At 37.3% G+C, this 21,246-nt stretch overlaps 1 protein-coding gene across 1 annotated transcript in view; it reads left to right on the forward strand.

The window, feature by feature from the left end:
* TLL1 (tolloid like 1) overlaps window positions 1-21,246 on the forward strand; it is a 339,971-nt gene that overhangs the window by 202,370 nt on the left and 116,355 nt on the right. Inside the window, exons 8-9 of the mRNA XM_019978057.2 lie at window positions 2,044-2,168; window positions 13,416-13,531. Of these exons, the coding sequence (XP_019833616.2) occupies window positions 2,044-2,168; window positions 13,416-13,531 (241 nt within the window). The remainder of the gene's footprint in view (window positions 1-2,043; window positions 2,169-13,415; window positions 13,532-21,246) is intronic.

A 21,246-nucleotide genomic window follows, 5' to 3' on the forward strand; every position in this document is an offset into this window, starting at 1 on the left:
TGATGTATAAAAGATAGTCTCTTCAATACGTGATGCTGGGAAAACTGGACAGATACATGTAAAAGAATGAAATTAGAACATTTCCTAACAAAAATAAACTCCAAATGGATTAAATATCTAAATATAAAACCAAAGTCTATAAAACTCTTAGAGGAAAACATAGGCCGAACACACTTTAACATAAATCACAGCAAGATCCTCTCTGACCCACCTCCTAGAGTAATGGAAGTAAAAACAAAAATAAACAAATGAGACCTAATTAAGCTAAATGTTTTTCCACAGTGAAGGTAACTGTAAATAAGGTGAAATGAAAATCCTCAATTGGAGAAAATAATAGCAAATGAAACAACTGACAAATGATTAGTCTCTAAAATATGCAACCTATTCATGCAGCTCAAAACCAGAAAAACAAACAAACCAATCAAAAAGTGAACATTTCTCCAAAGAAGACATGCAGATGGAGAATAAACACATGAAAAGATGATGCTCAATATCCCTCATTATTAGAGAAATGCAAATCAGAACTAAATGAAGTACCATCTCACACTGGTCAGAATAACCATCATTAAAAAAATCTACAAACAATAAATGTTAGACAGGGTGTGGAGAAAAGGGAACTCTCTTGTACTGTTGGTGGGAATGTAAATTGATGCAGCCACTACGGAGAACCGCTCGGAGATTCCTTAAAAAAAACTAGGAATAAGTCTACCATATGACCTAACAATCTCACTACTGGGCATATACTGAGGAAAAAATATTTGAAAAAGACACATGAATCCCAGTGGTCATCTCATCACTATTTACAATAGGTAGGATATGGCTGCAACCTAGATGTCCATCTACAGATGAATGGATAAAGAAGTTGTGGTACAGTGGAATATTACTCACCTATAAAACTAGTGCATTTGAGTCAGATCTAATGAGATGGAGCCTCACTATAGAGCATATTATAATAATAGAGCTTATTATACAAAGTGAAGTAATGAAGTAAGTTAGAAAGACAAATATATATTAAAGCATATATATGTAATCTAGAAAGGATGATACTGATGAACCTATTTGCAGCACAGCAAGGGAGATGCAGACATAAAGAACAGATTGTAGAAACTGAGGGAGGAGAGGGTGGCAAAATTGAGAAAATAGCTTTGAAATATATATATTACCATATTTAAAATAATGGGAATTTGCTTTATGACACACACAACTCAAATCTAATTCTCTGTGACAACCTAGAGGTGTAGGATGGGGTGGGAAGTGGGAGGGAGATTCAAAAATAGGTATGGCTAATTCATGTTGGTATATGGCAGAAACCAACACAGTATCATAAAGTAAGTATTCTCCAATTAAAAATAAATTTAAAAAATGAATTTTAGATTTTGAAAAAAATATATACTTTTTCTAGGGAAAATTTGAATGCCACCACTAACTTTATACTCACCATATGCATTTTTAAAATTATTTTATTTTAATGGGAAGCTAATTACTTTACAATATTGTGGTGGTTTTTTGCCATACATTGACATGAATCAGCCATGGTGTACATGTGTCCCCCATCCTGAACCTCCCTCCCACCTCCCTCCCCATCCCATCCCTCAGGGTCATCCCAGTGTACCAGCTTATACAGAGTGAAGTAAGACAGAAAGAAAAACACCAATACGGTATGTTAATGCATATATATGGAATTTAGAAAGGTGGTAATGACAACCCTACATGCAAGACATCAAAAAAGACAGAGGTGTAAAGAACAGACTTTTGGGCTCTATGGGAGAAGGTAGGGAGGGATAATTTGAAAGAATAGCACTGAAACATGTATATTACCATATGTGAAATAGATCGCCAATCCAAGTTCATCATATACATTTAGCACACAATTTTTTTCTACTTTGATTAAAGTATTTTAAAAGACGGACACACAGTTTAAATCTAAACACTGATATATTTCTCCTTTGATTGGTTTGAGTTTGAAAAATATATATATTTGTAAGGCATATGTGTCTTAATTTGATGACTTATGTGTGACTTGTTTCTGATTTTTTTTTTCAGGGGGATGTTTCTGGATACCATTCTCCCCTCACGTGATGATAATGGCATTCGTCCAGCAATTGGTCAGCGAACCCGCTTAAGCAAAGGAGATATTGCACAGGCAAGAAAGCTGTATAGATGTCCAGGTACTGCACCACCCAAAGTCAGAAGCATAATTGAGTCTGATAGTGCGTTTCCAGATGAATGAGCCACAATTAACTCAGCTCTTTACTTGTCTCTTTTCATGCTCACGAGTAACTGAGATGCTCAGTTCAAAGTTACTAATCATAAAATGAAATAGAAGAGAACTCTGGAATACCCATTGGTATAATTAAAAACAAATTGCTAGAAATCAAATTTCAAAAGCAGGGATAGTAAGCTTTATTTCTTTTAATTTAATGAATAAAGAAAATATAGTTGTTATTAAATAGTTGCATGATTTCATAGTCAAATTATGAGTTTCCTTGCCAACATAACAAAAATATCCTTTATTTCAACTTCAGAATTCGATCCTGAATGATCTTTTATAGCAAGTACTAGTACTTTGGCCACCTCATGCGAAGAGCTGACTCATTGGAAAAGACTCTGATGCTGGGAGGGATTGGGAGCAGGAGGAGAAGGGGACAACGGAGGATGAGATGGCTGGATGGCATCAGTGACTCGATGGACATGAGTCTGAGTGAACTCTGGGAGTTTGTGATGGACAGGGAGGCCTGGCGTGCTGTGATTCATGGGGTCGCAAAGAGTCTGACACGACTAAGCGACTGAACTGATCATTAACAGTATATAAATTTAAATTTCATTAGGTGGAATTTATAACTTCGTTGCAAAAAACAAAGTTCTAATCATGTTACTAGTGAACTACTAGTTTGTTTTTATGTTTGTTTGCTAGTTTGTTAATATGTTTCCTATTAGATACGTTTGTGAAAAAAGATTAAAGACAGGTCTTAATGTTCCAAGGGATCACTAATGCCTTACTGGTCTAAGAAAGAAAAGATAAAGCAATTATACTCCAATGGGAAAAAAAAAAAAAAAAGATTCTGCTTTCAAATTGGAATTTCTTCATATCCTAGTACCTCCTGTATGTGCAACATGCTTTGAAATAGCCTATATCAAAGATACATGCTTAATTTTGCTTAACACAGCATTTTCATTTTTTTTGTTGTTGTTATTTATGGGAAACTAATACCTGTGAAATTCAGTTTTTGTTCCAGATACTAATATCATAAATAGTAAAATAGTTCTAAAAGTTTTAGTTGTCTGCTTTTCCAATAATTTATACAGGCATTCAGGATAAGATGGGTAAATTAATCATTGAAGTTTAAATAGATTCTCATGTTTAAATTTTATTTATATATATTTAATTATTGGGAAGTTATATTAATTAAGTTTACTGTGGTACCAGTCTAGGAAACTTTCTGATTGGGTAGCTGATTCATTCACAAAATGTAATATTTGCTCATTGACATATAGAAATGTCCACGTGGGGCAGAAAATGGTCTCATCTTCCCTTTATCCCAGTAGTCAGCAGTCTGCTGGTGAAAGAGATACTCACTGGGATGTGTGAGTGGTGGTGTGTCTTTATAAATAAGTCATTTGTTCTCTTGGTCTCTCTTTTTTTGGGGGCCTTTTTTTCCTTGTGACTCCCATTTTCTAAATATATTCTCCAATTATTTGATCTAATTTTAAGATTACTTCCCTTTTTTTTTATTTCTAAACTCCTGATACTGAGCTCTTCTAATATAGTTTCTGATCTTTATTTGCATTTTCTCTTAAGATAGTTTTTCTATAGTCCCATAACCTTTTGCCTTATATTTCATACCTATACAACTGTCAACCCTAATATTCTCTTAGTAAATCTTCATCAATTAAATGTAAAGTAACATAATGAAATTAAGAAAAAATAAATATCTAAAAATAAAGAGACTTTTGAAGATTAGAATCATGTTATGTAAAAGTGTATGTGTAGTCACTCATAGATGTAGTCACAATAGACGTTTACAAATTTAAAAGTGGTGTTAAACATACAGTGTATATACAGAATATCTACATCTATTGGATGTACATCTGTGTAGAGGTTGTAGGGATGGAAGACCAGTTTCATTGTGCAGGGAATTTAAATACTGGCAATTTTTTAAACACTTGAACATTAAATTTATTTTTTAAATTAATATGAGGTTCTTTTTAGTTACAGAAAATCTGTAATTCCTGATGTAATTCTCTGAAATTTCAAAGAGAATATCACTTATATGTGTTTATATATAATTCTTGGCTCAAATATGTTGCCAACATGCAAAAAAAAAATAGTCACTTTCTTATTTATTCATACAGACCCATTTGTTCATAAAACATTTCTTAGTTCAGTTGACAGTACTACACACAGATCGTTCCAAGCCAAAACTGTGGAGGGCATTCTCTCTTCACCCCTTTTTCTGCCACACTTCCTACAACTAATCAGTCCTGCTGCCTTCTTGGTATCTATCTCACATTCTTTTTTTTTTTTTTAATTTTATTTTATTTTTAAACTTTACATAATTGTATTAGTTTTGCCAAATATCAAAATGAATCCGCCACAGGCATACATGTGTTCCCCATTCTGAACCCTCCTCCCTCCTCCCTCCCCATACCATCCCTCTGGGTCGTCCCAGTGCACCAGCCCCAAGCATCCAGTATCGCGCATCGAACCTGGACTGGCAACTCGTTTCTTACATGATATTCTACATGTTTCAATGTCACTCTCCCAAATCTCCCCACCCTCTCCCTCTCCCACAGAGTCCATAAGACTGTTCTATACATCAGTGTCTCTTTTGCTGTCTCGTACACCAGGTTATTGTTACCATCTTTCTAAATTCCATATATATGCGTTAGTATACTGTATTTATGTTTTTCCTTCTGGCTTACTTCACTCTGTATAATAGGCTCTAGTTTCATCCCCCTCATTAGAACTGATTCAAATGTATTCTTTTTAATGGATTAAAGATCTAAACGTAAGACCAGAAACTATAAAACTCCTAGAGGAGAACATAGGCAAAACACTCTCTGACATACATCACGGCAGGATCCTCTATGACCCACCTCCCAGAATATTGGAAATAAAAGCAAAAATAAACAAATGGGACCTAATTAACCTTAAAAGCTTCTGCACATCAAAGGAAACTATTAGCAAGGTGAAAAGACAGCCTTCAGAATGGGAGAAAATAATAGCAAATGAAGCAACTGACAAACAACTAATCTCAAAAATATACAAGCAACTCCTACAGCTCAACTCCAGAAAAATAAATGACCCAATCAAAAAATGGGCCAAAGAACTAAATAGACATTTCTCCAAAGAAGATATACAGATGGCTAACAAACACATGAAAAGATGCTCAACATCACTCATTATCAGAGAAATGCAAATCAAAACCACTATGAGGTACCATTTCACACCAGTCAGAATGGCTGCGATCCAAAAGTCTACAAATCATAAATGCTGGAGAGGGTGTGGAGAAAAGGGAACCCTCTTACACTGTTGGTGGGAATGCAAACTAGTACAGCCACTATGGAGAACAGTGTGGAGATTCCTTAAAAAACTGGAAATAGAACTGCCTTATGATCCAGCAATCCCACTGCTGGGCATACACACTGAGGAAACCAGAAGGGAAAGAGACACGTGTACCCCAATGTTCATCGCAGCACTGTTTATAATAGCCAGGACATGGAAGCAACCTAGATGTCCATCAGCAGATGAATGGATAAGAAAGCTATGGTACATATCTCACATTCTTGAAGTGAATCCCCTATCCTAGGGATCCTCACCTTTTGTCTGGATTACTACAGTGCTTCCTAATTAACCTCTTCCCTCTATTCTTACATCTCTTTAGTTCTCTGGCCATACTGCTGTTCAAGTGGCACTTCAATACGCAGATCCTACTTTGCTTCTCTCAGCATAAAGACTGGTTTTCTTTCCCCTGTCTCTTCCCAGCCTCTTTGCTAGGTGTTTTACTTACAGCCTAGTTTCTCCCTTCTACTTCATCCAGCACCTGACACTACAGTGTGCTTACCTCCTGCTTCTTCTTCAATCCAGAAAACTCCTACTGACTCCTGGCCAAGTCCTAATTAATATTCAGGGTTTAGCTTCTATGTAACCTCCTACTTAAAAACTAACTGATCTCCCAGGATTCCCATGGTAGTAAATGCCCTATTTGCTCTGGCCTTCATGTCTAATTCCTAAAACCATCAATTCACTTGTCATTTCCCAATTAGAGTGTAATCTTTAGGACTGGAAGTAGACTTTTCCCTCAGGGTATTTTGTAGTTGTTTAGTCACTATGTGTCCAGATCTTTGCAACCCAATGGACTGCAGTAACCAGGCTTCCCCATCTTTCACTATCTCCTGGAGTTTGCTCAAACTCATGTCCATTGAGTCAGTGATGCTATCCAACCATCTCATTCCCTGTTGCCCCCTTCTCCTCCCGTCCTCAATCTTTCCAGCATGAGTCTTTTCCAATGAGATAGCTGTTCACATTAGGTGACCAAAATAATGGAGCTTCAGCTTCTGCGTCAGTCCTTCTAATGAATATTCAGGATTGATTTCCTTTAGGATGGACTGGTTTGATCTCTTTGCAGTCCAAGGGACTCTCAAGAGTCTTCTTTAGCACCATCATTCAAAAACATCAATTCTTCAACTCTCGGCCTTCTTTCTGGCCGAACTCTCACATTTGTACAATACTACTGAAAAAACCATATCTTTGACTGTACGGACCTTTGTCAGCAAAATGATATCTCTGGTTTTTAATATGCTGTCTAGGTTTGTCATAGCTTTCCTTCCAAGGAGCAAGAATCTTTTAATTTCATGGCAGCAATCACTGTTAGCAGTGATTTTGGAACCCGATAAAATAAAATATGTCACTGCTTTCCCATTTTCCCCTTCTATTTGCCATGAAGTGATAGGACCAGATGCCATGAAAGTGAAAGTGAAAGTCACTCAGTCATGTCTGACTCTTTGTGACCCCAAGTACAGTCCATGGAACTCTCCAGGCCAGAATACTGGAGTGGATACCCTTTTCCTTCTCCAGGGTTTTTTCCCAACCCAGGGATCGAACCCAGGTCTCCTGCATTGCTGGAGGATTCTTTACCAGCTGAGCCACAAGGGAAGCCCAAGAATTCTGGGGTGGGTAGCCTATCCCTTCTCCAGTGGATCTTCCTGACCCAGGAATTGAGTCGGGTCAGTATACTGCATTGCAGGCGGACTCTTTACCAGCTGAGCTATCAGGAGAGCCCCAGGGGCATCCCAAAGTTGCCATGATCTTGGTTTTTTTAATGTTATGTTTCAAGCCAGCTTTTTCACTCTCTTCTTTCACCCTAATCAAGAGGCTTTTTAGTTCCTCTTCACTTTTTGCCAAAATCCCATGGACAGAGGAGCCTGGTGGGCCGCAGTCCATGGGGTCGCAAAGAGCTGGACACAACTGAGCAACTTCCCTTTCACTTTTCACTTTCATGCATTGGAGAAGGAAATGGCAACCCACTCCAGTGTTCTTGCCTGGAGAATCCCAAGGTCGGGGGAGCCTGGTGGGCTGCCGTCTATGGGGTCACACAGAGTCAAACACGACTGAAGCGACTTAGCAGCAGTAGCAGCAGCAGCATCTACATATCAATTAAATATTAATTAAGTGCTCAGTAAGTAGTTGCTGTATGAATGAAATAGTTGCTTTAATATGTGAAAGGTACTACACCAGATATTATGGCTAGGTAGAAGGAAGCACAGATTATGCACACAAATAGCCAATCATCTGTACAATTCTCCAGACAATGTTACTTGTCAAGGAAGTAAATCTCATCAGTAAAAGGATGCTAAAGCAGTTCTGAGAGGGGTACCTGAACTGAGCTGCACCATGGAATGAGGAAGACTTCTTGGAACTGGTATCGGACTTGGCTAGGGAGTTACTGTTGAAATATATTTTAAAATATTTCAGTAATTAATTTCACCATTATGGCTCAGATGACAGTATTTCATTTTAACATTTCTTACCTTAAAATCACTTTAAATCTATATTTTATTTATTACATTTAGAAGTTTGAGAGAGCAATGGATGTATGAAGTTAATTAGGTAGTGCTAAGTTGTTTAGATATAGTTTTATTTCTTTCCCTACTCTATAGTTTATCAAGATTTTGAGGGAAGAGATTTGTCTACTACAAGTTATTGTACTTTTTTTGAGTTAGTAACATTATAAAGATATTCTTTTAGAATATGGAAAAGTTATTCTCAATCCTGATATCTGGTGGATATTATAGACATTTGCTACAAAAAATATCTGTAGATGTGAATACAAACAACTATAAATTTAATCATGTTATTATAACATATGAATTTGTAATAATTTCTCAGCCACACCCAATCCAAGAAGCATTTATATAATTCAAAAACAATTTTCTATCTTGGAAGGTAAAGCACACATGAGAACCATCTGTTGCACAAGTGAGATGGATCATACAATATTTAGGTTTACTTTTTATTATTAATAATTTTAAATTTTGATGAAACACATATAACATATGTCCTATTAACAAAATTTTATTGTACAGTACAGTGCTGTCAATTATGTACACATTGTTAAACAGCAGATCTCTTTAGAAATCTCATGTGATATTTGTCTTTTTGTGTATGCCTAGCCTATTTCACTAGAATTAGGTCCTCAAGGTTCATCCCTGTTGTAGCACATGACAGATTTCTTTCTGTTTTAAGGTCGAATAATATTTCATTGTATGCATACACCATGTTTTATTTATTCATTCATCTAATGATAAGGCAGTTTGTTTCTATGGCTACTCTCAGTAATACTTTAAATGAATATGTGAGTATACATATTTCTTCAACACTTTATTTTCAATTCTTTTGCATCAATTACCAGAAGTAAAGTTGCTGTATAATTTGGTAGTTCTATTTATTATTTCTGAGGAAACTCCACATTGTTTTCCACAGTGGCCGCACCATTTTACATTCCTAACAGTAGTGTAAAGTGGTTTCTCTACATCCTCACCAACACTCGCTATTTCTGTTTTTTTTTTTTAATAATGGCCAACCAGCCATTGTGAGGTGATAGCTCATTGTGGTTTTGATTTTCACTTCTCTGATTATTAGTGACACTGAGCACTTTTTTCATGTATCTATTGGCCATTTGTGTGTGTTCTGTGGAGAAATGTCTATTCAAGTCCTCTGCCCATTTTAAAATTTGGTTACTTGGGGTTTGTTTTGTTGTTTGTTTGGTAAGTTCCTTCTGTGTTTTGGATACTAACCCCTTATCAGATGCATGATTTGCAAATGTTCCATTCCAAAGATTTCTTTTCATGTTATCAATTCTTCCCTTTGCTACATAGTTGTTTAGCTTGCTGTTGTCCCCTTGTCTATTTTCACTCTTATTATCTGTGCTTTTGGTTTCATATCTAAGCAATCATTGCCAAGACCTCTGTTATGATGTTTTTCACCTATGTTTTTCTTCTGGGAATTTTACAATTTGGGGTCTTACTTTTAGATCTTTCATCCACTTTGAGTTGATTTTTGTGGATAGTGGAAAAAGGGGTTTGATTTTATTCTCTTGTATGTATGTATCTAGTTTCCCTAACACCATTTATAGAAGAGATTATCTTTTCACCATTGAGGATCTTGGCACCTTTATCAAAGATCCCATTTTACTGTTTAGGTGTGGGTTTATTTTTGGCTCTTTATTCTGTCCCATTGGTCTATATGCCTCTCTTATGCCAGTATCATACTTTTTTAAAAATTTTTTTTTTCTTTACAATATTGTATTAGTTCGACTCGTAGTATGTTTTGAGGTTAAAAACAATGAAGCTTCGATTCGTAGTATGTTTTGAGGTTAAGAACAATGAAGCTTCCAGCTCTGTGTTTTTGTTTTTGTTTTTCCCTCAACATTGTTTTGGCTATTTAGGATTTGTGATTCTACATGAATTTTAAGACTTTTTCTCCCATTTCTACAAAAATATGCCACTGGGAATTTGATAGGGATTGCATTGAATTTTAGAAATTTATCCATGCTTTGACTAGGATGGATAATATTTTAACAATATTAAGTTTTCCAATCCATGAACACATCTTTGTGTCCTCTTAAATTTCTTTTATCAATGTTTTGTAGTCTTCAATGTTCATGTCTTTTGCCTCAAGTTTATTTTGCCTCTTTCATTCCTAAATATTTTATTACTGAGGGGGGTTTCTTATAAAAAGAGTTATTTTCTTAATTTCATTTTCATATTGTTTATTGATAGTTAATGGATATGCAACTGAATTTTGTGTATTGATTTTGTATTCTACAATTTTGTATAATTGTTTTTATTACTTCTAACAGTTTTTTTTTTTTTTTGTCTGTGGAATCCTTATGGTTTTGTACATATAAGATCATGTCATCAGCCTACAGAGATGAAAATTCAATTTGTATATTGTTTTTAAAATGATTTTTATTGGGAGACTGATGATAATTTTTCTTTGTATCTTTATGTTTTTTTTTTCTCTTACATAAGACTGGGTTTTTATAGCTCAAAGATACATTATAAAAATTAAGCCCACAGTTTCCCTACCTGTGTCAGAGGTATCTAAGTGTTAAATAGAGGACTTTGAGCATCACAATACTTGACCCCTACAAAACAACTTTATGAAGTACATATTAATGAGATAGCCACTTTAAAGAACAGAAAACTGAGGTTGAAGGTTTTGAGACTTGCTTGTATGACATAACAAGGGATTATGCCATGAGTCAAACTTCTCAATTCTCATCCATATACTAAATAAATCACTGTGTAGATGAAGAGACTATGTATTTAACTTAGTAGTGCCATCTTTGCCTTGCTAATTTTCCTTTAGTTGTTTTAGTTATAAAATTATTTTTTATACCTGAACATGAATGAACAAATGCCCAGGAAAATTTATGAGAATCTTCTGAAATAGGGATCAGGTAGCCTGGGATAGCCACATGTACTGAGGGAAATGCATAAATGATTACAACTTGGCAATTGTTGTCCACACTTCTTGCATTATAAGTAAGTGTTATATAATACATTTGTTAGATTTTTGAACTATATTCATTTTTTTTTTGCATTTCAGAGAGCTTTCTGTTTTATCATTTTATCAGTATAATAATGTTTGTTTACAAGTGTGAGTTAATTGTTTTAATTCCACTTGAGGAAATCCAGTACCAACATTCTATGAGGCTTAGAATTACAGAATTTATTTTTAAATTGCTGTAGATTGTAGCTTTTTTCATTGAAACACACTAAATCCCCCAATGGCTATTTAGCACCTAAACTGATCATAATTAGAAGCACATTGGTTGCATTAATAAATCTTAACAAATTTTCATTTTTCTAAAGGTTTTTATAATGTCACATTTATCAAGTATCCTTAGATGATTCATGAAAAGTGCTGATTACATATTTTTTACCTTGAGCATTTTTCTTTTATTCTCAAGTTGCTTTTATCTACCTGTTAATCAGAATAAATATTGCTTGCTCTTATTTTAAATTTATTTTGTTGTACAAACACTATTTGTTGTTGTTCTTCAGCCTCTCAGTCATGTCCTACTCTTTGTGACCACATGAACTGCAGCATACCAGGCTTCCCTTGTCCTAAACCATCTCCCGGAGTTTGCTCAAACTCATGTCCATTGAGTCTGTGAGGCCATCCAACCATCTCATCCTCTGTTATCCTTTTCCTTCTGCCTTCAATCTTTCCCAGCATCAGGCTCTTTTCCAATGAGTCAGTTCTTTGTATCAGGTGGCCAAACTATTGGCGCTTCAGCTTCAGCATCAGTCCTTCCAATGAGTATTCAGGGTGATTTCCTTTAGGATTGACTAGTTGGATCACCTTTCTGTCCAAGGGACTCTTATGTGTCTTCTCCCTCATGACAGTTCAAAGGCATCAGTTCTTAAGTGCTCAGCCTTTTTTATTGTTCCAGCTCTCACATCCATACATGACTATGGGAAACACCAGAGCTTTGACTATGCGGACCTTTGTAGTTTATGTCTCTGTTTTTTAAAAAACTGTCTAGGTTTGTCACTGCTTTTCTTCCAGGGAGCAAGTGTCTTAATTTCATGGCTGCATAAATATTTATATCATATCAAACTCTTTTTACATCTCTATTTTATGTCTTCCAAGCCATTATTTTTGTTTCTTCATTTAAATCAGGATATGCAGAACCATTTATAATGTATTGTTTTGATGAGACAAGAGTTCACCTGCTGGCTCTATAATATGGTAATATATCAGGTTCTATTTCAGTCTTCTTCAGAAGGAAGGAGTTATTCTTTCAAACTGTTGAATGAAAGTTATAAACAGCTTTATATAAATATTTATATAAACTAACTGGTGTATAGGAATTGTTCATGAATTAAGGATACTTAAATCAGCTTAGATTCATTTGACTCAGATCATGTCTTGCAAAAGCAACAAGACAGTCCATTGTAGAATGCTTCTGACTACAAACCTTAGCTGAACCAGTGAGCTAATTATCCTCTGACCTTGCCTTTGTTGAATTGGCCTATAGATATTAGTCATATTGATCTTGAGGCCGTACAGCTGACTGTTTGCTACATCAGATGACTGATAATTACTACCAAGAAGTTAGATAAGGGTTGTTGGTTGGTTGTTTAGTCACGAAGTCGTGTCCAACTCTTGTGACCCCATGGACTGTAGCCTGCCAGGCTCCTCTCCATGGGATTCTTCAGTAGATAAGGGTAGTAAAAGGAAAATAAAATTGCTTTCCCAGTCATTTCTACTTATAATAGGGAGAAAACAGAGAATAGATAAATATCTATATCTCATTGGAAAATTTGTCTTCCATAATGTTTTATGTTTCAATTTATTCCAGTTTATTTTGAAAAAAATATTTCATTGTGTGTCATTTTGGCACCACTTTTACTGCATATTTATTCATTATTATTTAAATTTTATTTTTCCCAACTTTGATACAGTATTCATTATTAAAATTAACTTCACTGTACACCAAATATAATAATAAAATGTTTTATGAGGTCCCAGAATCACATCAAATAGGTACCCACTGGCTTGAATCTGAGTATGGGTGATGTATAAGTTGGCTATTTGCTCCTTGGGAATGAATGAGAAATGTCTCCATAAGGAAGAATTTTGTGTTTCATCAGGTTATTTATCTCATAATCTTGTTATATGGTTAGCTATAGCAATCCCTTTAAGTATACTGAAATTCTAGTAAGAAAGACATTTTAAAAATTACTTATAAAGGAAGTGTTATACAAATATATATCCTTCTCTAACACCAAAAGGCTCAAGATTCATTAGTGATGCAAATGTCTCTTATAAAAAATAATGAATAATTTTATCTTTTTCATTAAAAAAAATCAAACATATGTTGTTTTTTTCTTTCTTTCAGCATGTGGAGAAACCCTACAAGAATCCAATGGCAATCTTTCCTCCCCAGGATTTCCAAATGGCTATCCATCTTATACACACTGCATCTGGAGAGTCTCTGTGACCCCAGGAGAGAAGGTAGTTTATCCCATCAACTGTTCTCTTTTAGTCTCAGATGCAAAGGTTCATCTTCTTTCAAATATATTTTACTTTGTTTTCTATTCTTATTTGATTAATTGAATAGCTCAGAAAATTTATGATGGGTATTATTCAAGCTCCAGGAGTTTTTTGAAAGATATAATTTTGAAAAAAATAGTAAATGATCTAAAAGGGTTGACATAATACAAATTATATTCTCAGACACAATGGAATTAAGTTAAAAATCAGTATCGGAAAGATAACTAGAAAAATCCCACACATATTAAAATTGAAAAATATATATCAACTATCCCATTCATTCACAAAGAAATTATGATAAAAATTAGAAATTATTTTCAATTATAACAAAAGTACTGAGAATTGCAAGTCTGTAAGATACATCCAACGGAGAAGCCCTGGCACCCCACTCTAGTACTCTTGCCTGGAAACTCCCATGGTTGGAGGAGCCTGGAAGGCTGCAGTCCATGGGGTCGCTGAGAGTTGGACACGACTGAGCGACTTCACTTTCACTTTTCACTTTCATGCATTGGAGAAGGAAAGAGCAACCCACTCCAGTGTTCTTGCCTGGAGAATCCCAGGGATGGTGGAGCCTAGTTGTCTGCTGTCTATGGGGTCGCACAGAGTCGGACACGACTGAAGTGACTTAGCATCAAGATATATCTAAAGTGTATTTAGAAGGAAATTCACAAACTTATATACTCATATTAGGAAATAAAAAATACTCCAAACTAAAGAGATAGACATCCATATAAAGACACTAGAAAAAGGAGCAATAAAATAAACGGAATAGTACATAAAGGAAGAAATAAAAAATAAATTTAAAAACATGAAACTATATGTACAAAGTATGGACAAAGTTGGTACTTTGAAACAATTTAGAAAATAGATTTAGAAAACAATTTAGAGAAATGGATGAAAAAGATCAAGAAAAAAAGATTAACAGAGAAAGTACAATTATCCAGTAATTAGCATAAAATGATTACTATAACCATAGATGCTTTAGACACCAAAAGAACATTTTGAACATTATGCCAATAACTTTGAAAATGTAAATGAAATGGGAAAATCACTACAAAATATTACTTAGTAAGCTCTTATTCAAGAAGAAATTAAAATTTTGAATATTTCTATAACCACTAGAGAAATCAAATTACTGTTTATTTGAATTATTAGTCAAAAAGTTCTTGACAATGAAAACCCAGGCTAGATGGCTTCATGAATAAGTTCTACCCAACAACCCAGTAAGAAATAAATATAGTCTTGCATAAAGTCTTCCAGAGAATCAAATAAAAAATACACTCTACTCTTTATATGCTTAGGGCTTCTTAGGTGGCTCAGTGGTAAAGAATCCACCTGTAATGAAGAAGATGTGGGTTTGATTCTTGGGTAAGGAAGATCCCTTGGAGAAGGAAATAGCAACCCACTCCAATATTCTTGCCTGGAAAATCCCATGGGCAGAGGAGCCTGGAGGGCTACAATTCATGGGTTTACGAAAGTCGGGCATGACTTAGTCACTAAACACTGAAAGGTTGTTGCTGAACAATGCAAAGATGCCGGGATTCTTGGCTTCCAGATGAGAAGAATTCAATCTGGGGCCAGAGAGGATGCTTGATCTCTCAGAGCTTTTGTGTAATAAAGTTTTATTAAAGTATAAAGGAGATAGAGAAAGCTTCTGACATAGGCATCAGAAGGGGGCAGAAAGAGTACCCCCTGGCTAGTGTTAGCCATGGAGTTATATACTCTCTAATTAGTTATTACAGTGAATCAAAAGAATGTCTGGAGGTTGTAAAGACCTCGCTAGACCTACCCCCATAATTTACATTTTAAGATAATAGGATTAGCCAGAAGGTTTTTTCCAGAGACTGTCTTCAAGCAGGATACATTATTGTTATATAATCCTAAGGAATGTAGAGGAAAAAAAGTTTGTCCTTTCTTCCTCCTTGAGAATTCCAGACCCCTCTCTCCTTGGGGACCCCTAGACTTCTTATCAACCTCTCTAGGAAATGACTCTCTCATTCCCCTCTTTTCCTTTAGGAGAATTATGTTGCTAAGGGAAAGGGGCGTCATTTCCATTCCATAACTACTTCCTGCTATTTAGGGGTGTGGTCCCTAAATTGTTGAGGCAATATATTCTCCTAACCCTCATATTAAGGGTCTCTGATCCAGGGGCCCTAAGTAATATTTGGAAGAGGCTGTGGCACTCTTAGGAGGTTGGACAACCATTTGTAACTTAAAAGCCTTCATGCGACTAGAAACAAATCCAATTACACAGTTATAGATGCAAGGCAAAATAGTCCTTAAAACAAGTTAAAATCAAATTAAAAGTCATATTATGTCCAGAGTTACATCAGTCCATCTTAGGATTGTTAGATGTCATCAGTTTAAGAAGAGGCATCACATGCGATTGTTGTTAAAAGTATTTACAGACTTGGAGAAAGTCTTTCCTTGAAGTGGAGATGTCCACCACGGGAAGCCTTCCACTGATGAAAAGGGGAGTGCTCCACACACCCAGCAGTTAGACTGATTGTGAAATGCTGCGTAGGACTGAGTCCAGGACAGGAAGGCATTGTCTTGAGGCTCAAACGGCAGACTCGGGATTTTTGGAGTCAGCATACATAGGCTCACATAGATTATCAGGCCCATTTAAAAAGTGCAAAGTCAAAGCATAGAAAGTAAAGACATAAAATGAAGTCACGTAGCTCTGGTCAGGGTGCCACCTCTTAACTCGAGTGTGATGTACCCACGAATCAATTCCTCACACTTTGACAGCTGTAGGAGAAGAAAGAATAACCTGGTAAGGGCCTTCCCAGAGGGGCTCAAGGGATGGGCCCCCAAACCCCAATGTTTTTATGAGGACCTCAATTCCTGGCTCAAATAGAGGCTTGCTTGATTCAAGAGGCTGGATCAGGAGCCATCTACCAGAGTTCTGTTAATGCCTGTTGAAAAGCTGAGAGCTGAGTTACATAATTAGTTAATTCCAAGGCTTTGGGGTCTATAACAATGTCTGTGCATAAGAAAGGCCTTCCATAAATACATTCAAAGGGGGACAATCCCTCCTTTTTGGGGGCAGTTCGAGCCCTCATTAAAGCTATGGGTAGGACTTTAATCCAATTGTCCTGCGTTTCTTGAGTTAATTTGCACATATGTCTTTTGATAATGTCATTAGGTTTTTCAACCTTTCCTGAGGATTGGGGTCTCCAGGAACAGTGTAAGTGATATTCTATTCCTAGAGCCTTAGACACCCCCTGATTTATAGCAGCTTTAAAGGCGGAGCCATTGTCACTCTGAAGCCTCTGTGGCAGCCCAAACCTGGGGATAATTTCATGGATTAAAACCTTTATAACCTCCTTAGCCTGCTCACTACTACAGGGAAAAGCCTCAATCCATCCAGTAAAAGTATCCACCCAAACTTGTAAGCAAGAATATCCATTAGCTTTTGGCATATGAGTAAAATCAATTTCCCAGTCCTCTCCAGGATACTTTCCATTTCATTGTAACCCAGATTTTGCTAGCTTTTCAGTCCTTAGGTTATTTTTCTGACAAACCTCACACCTTTTGATAATATTCTTTAAAGTTTTCATTACATTTTTACCTTCAAACAAACGAGAAGCCATCTGGTAAGTACTCTGTCCACCCTAATGAAAACTCTGGTGTAAACCCTTAAGAATTTTCTATTGAGCACTTTCAGGAATTATTAATTGTCCATCCTCAGATGTAACCATCCTTTATCAGTAATCTTTGCTCCTCTTTTCTCGTATCTTCCTAATTCTTCCTCAATATATTGTGGTTTTTCCTGTTCCACAGGACCTGTTCAGATCAAAGGCGTCTGTAGTGAAGGGCTTTCCTAAAGTGCTGCTTTTCTGGCTTGACAGTCAGCCAACTGATTACCATTGGCTACTTTACTCCCATCCCTGCTGTGCCCTTTGCAATGCATAACAGCTACTTCTTTAGGACAACATATAGCAGTTAAAAGTCTCTTGATCTCTCTGAAATGTTTAATAGGTTCTCCTGTCGCTGTTATAAACTGTCTCTCTTTCCATATTGCAGCATGAGCATGTAAAGTCAAACAAGCATACTTAGAATCAGTGTAGATATTTACCCGCTGCCCTTTGCTTAACTCTATAGCTCAAGTCAGAGCCACAAGCTGTGCTGAGTACTGGTTCCCTGGGGGAGAGATTTTGCTTCTAAAACCTGTTCAGCAGTAACCATGGCGTAACCTGTTTTACGCTTTCCATCCCGAACAAAAGAACTGCCATCTGTAAATATTTCCATGTCAGGATTGTCTAATGGGGTATCCATTAGATCTTCTTGAACTGCATAGTTTAAAGTTAGAAATTGGGAACAATCGTGATCAGGTGTTTCATTTTCCTTCTCAGAAAGGAAAGTGGCAGGATTTAAATTTCCACAAACTTTAAGCTTAGTTACTGGTCTTTCTAACAACAATGACTGATATTTAAGAAGCCTACTGTCTGTCATCCAAATATTAAACTTAGAATTTAAGATTCCACTCACATCATGAGAAGTCAGTACAGTAAGGTTTCATCCATTAATTATTTTTAAAGCTTCAGGTGCTAATAAAGCTGCTGCCCCAATTACTCTTAGGCACTGGAGCCACCCACGTGAAGTTACATCTAATTCTCTGCTTAGATAAGCAATAGGTTGCTGGTGAGGCCCTCAGGGTTGTGTCAAAACTCCCAAGGCCATACCTTTTCTTTCAGTGACAAACAAATTAAATTCTGACCCTGTGGGCAAGCTCAGAGCAGGAGCTTGCAGGAGAGCAGTCTGAAGAACCTTAAAAGCTTTTTGAGTATCTAGAGACCAAATCAGTTTGTCTGTTTGGGCCTGCTGAGTTTCAGCTATAAGTTTATATAAAGGCTGGGCAAGTTCCCCATAACCTGGAATCACAGTAGCCTGTGAGTCTCAAAAATCCTCTCAATTGTCTTAAAGTCATAGATAGGGAATGATTTCAGTTCAGTTCAGTTCAGTTCAGTCGCTCAGTCATGTCCGACTCTGTGCGACCCCATGAATGGCAGCACGCCAGGCCTCCCTGTCCATCACCAACACCCGGAGTTCACTCAGACTCATGTCCATTGAGTCAGTGATGCCATCCAGCCACCTCATCCTCTGTTGTCCCCTTCTCCTTCTGCCCCCAATCCCTCCCAGCATCAGAGTCTTTTCCAATGAGTCAACTCTTCACATGAGGTGGCCAAAGTATTGGAGTTTCAGCTTCAGCATCATTCCTTCCAAAGAAATCCCAGGGCTGATCTCCTTCAGAATGGACTGGTTGGATCTCCTTGCAGTCCAAGGGACTCTCAAGAGTCTTCTCCAACACCACACTTTAAAAGCATCAATTCTTCGGCGCTCAGCCTTCTTCACAGTCCAACTCTCACATCCATACATGACCACAGGAAAAACCATAGCCTTGACTAGATGGACCTTTGTTGGCAAAGTAATGTCTCTGCTTTTGAATATGCTATCTAGGTTGGACATAACTTTCCTTCCAAGGAGTAAGCGTCTTTTAATTCCGTGGCTGCAGTCACCATCTGCAGTGATTTTGGAGCCCAAAAAAATAAAGTCTGACACTGTTTCCACTGTTTCCCCATCTATTTTCCATGAAGTGATGGGACCGGATGCCATGATCTTAGTTTTCTGAATGTTGAGCTTTAAGCCAACTTTTTCACTCTCCTCTTTCACTTTCATCAAGAGGCTTTTTAGTTCCTCTTCACTTTCTGCCATAAGGGTGGTGTCATCTGCATATCTGAGGTTATTGATATTTCTCCCAGCAATCTTGATTCCAGCTTGTGCTTCTTCCAGCCCAGCATTTCTCATGATGTACTCTGCATATAAGTTAAATAAGCAGGGTGACAATATACAGCCTTGACATACTCCTTTTCCTATTCGGAACCAGTCTGTTTTTCCATGGCCCTAGTCCCTTCTGATATGATTAGGCCAGATATGTAGCAGATTGTTGACAAAGCTGAGCCTTTTTTCTTGATGCCTTGTAACCGCAGCCTGCCAGAAAGTTTAAGAAGTCTTCTGAGGCTCATGAACAAGCTTCCTCTGTCTCAGCACTGAGCAAAATATCATATTGTAACACGACTGCTTCGGAGCTATTAAAGTTTTGTAGATCCCATGACAAACTTTATCTAAATAAGTGAGGACTGTCACGAAATTCCTGGGGCAAAACTGTCCAGGTTACCTGAGAACCTAGCTGCGTAGGGTCCTCAAAGGCAAATAGAAATTGACTTTCCTCCCCGAAGGCACTGAATAGAAGGTATCTTTTAAATCAATTACTGAGAAATATTTGGCTCATTCAGGAATTTCAGACAATAGAGTGTAAGGATTAGGCACCATGGGGTGTAAAAGAACTACAGCTTCATTTATTATTCATAAATCTTGAGCTAGTCTCCATTTACCATTTGATTTCTTTTTACCCAAAATAGGAATGTTGCAGGGACTGTTACAGGGAATTAATAGTCCCTGCTCCTTTAAATTCTCAATGATGGGTTTTAACCCTTCCTTCACTTCAGGTTTCAGTGGATACTGCTTCTTATGTGGAAATAAGTGTGGGTCTTTGAGCTTGACAACTACAGGAATAACATTTTGTGCTCAACCCACAGATTTTCCATCAGCCCATACTCTAGGATTTACATTTTGTTCAATTAAAGGGAGAGAAAGGGAAGGCTCCTTATTCATGAAAACAGAGGAATGGACCTTGCTCAGTATGCTAAGTCGCTTCAGTCGTGTCCGACTCTGTGTGACCCCATGGACTGCAGCCTACCAGGATCCTCCATCCATGGGATTTTCCAGGCAAGAGTACTGGAGTGGGTTGCCATTGCCTTCTCTTTTGCTCAGTATATCCCTTTCCAAAAGGGGTGAGGGAGACTCTGGCATGATCAGAAACTTGTGTGAAAATAGCAGAGTCTCAGTTACAGCTTAAAGAACAACTGAAGTAATACCCTTTGGCTCATCCAGACAGTCCCATTATGGAAGTGGATCGGGAAGAAGGTGGGTCAGGGGCTTCAGTAAGCACGGAGTAAGTTGCCCCAGTATCTAAAAGGAAATTGACTGATTGCCCCCCCCCCCCACAGTTATTAATACCTGGGGTTCCTCAGGTGTAATTAGGATGGGAGCTTGTTTGGGGACCCCAGGGCATCTTCAGTCCTGATTGTCTTGAGAGTCCGACCCCTGAAACCTACGCCTGTGAGGGCAGTCTCTCTTCCAGTGTGGTCCTTGCAGACCAGACATGGAGCCGGGGGCGGCTTAGATGCCTGAGGGCAATCCCGGTTGAGGTGCCCATCTTTTCCCCAGTAATAGCAAGCCCATCCCTTTTCCCCTGGGTCCCTCTGGGCATTTTTCTCAGGCTGTTTAAGAATAGTTCTCATATCCATTGCGAGGGCTTCTGCCTGTTCCTTTGTCTTTTTCTGCCTTTCTTTTCCTCATATTCCCTACCATAATAGACTGTCTGAGCCAGTTGTAACGGACTATCCAAAGACTGATTTCGTCCTATTTTAATAGCGTATGGCGGATATCTGGAGCCGACTAAGTGAGAAATCTATCTTTTAAGATCACTTTTCCCTCTTCACTTTCAGGATCAATCTCAGTGAATCTGTGAAGGGCTTCTCTCAGTCTATCTAGGAATTTACCAGGAGCTTCCTTCTCCTCCTATTCTATGTCTGCCAATTTGCCATAGT

This window comes from Bos indicus, chromosome 17 (assembly GCF_029378745.1).
Source record: "Bos indicus isolate NIAB-ARS_2022 breed Sahiwal x Tharparkar chromosome 17, NIAB-ARS_B.indTharparkar_mat_pri_1.0, whole genome shotgun sequence".
Lineage (NCBI taxonomy): Eukaryota > Metazoa > Chordata > Mammalia > Artiodactyla > Bovidae > Bos > Bos indicus.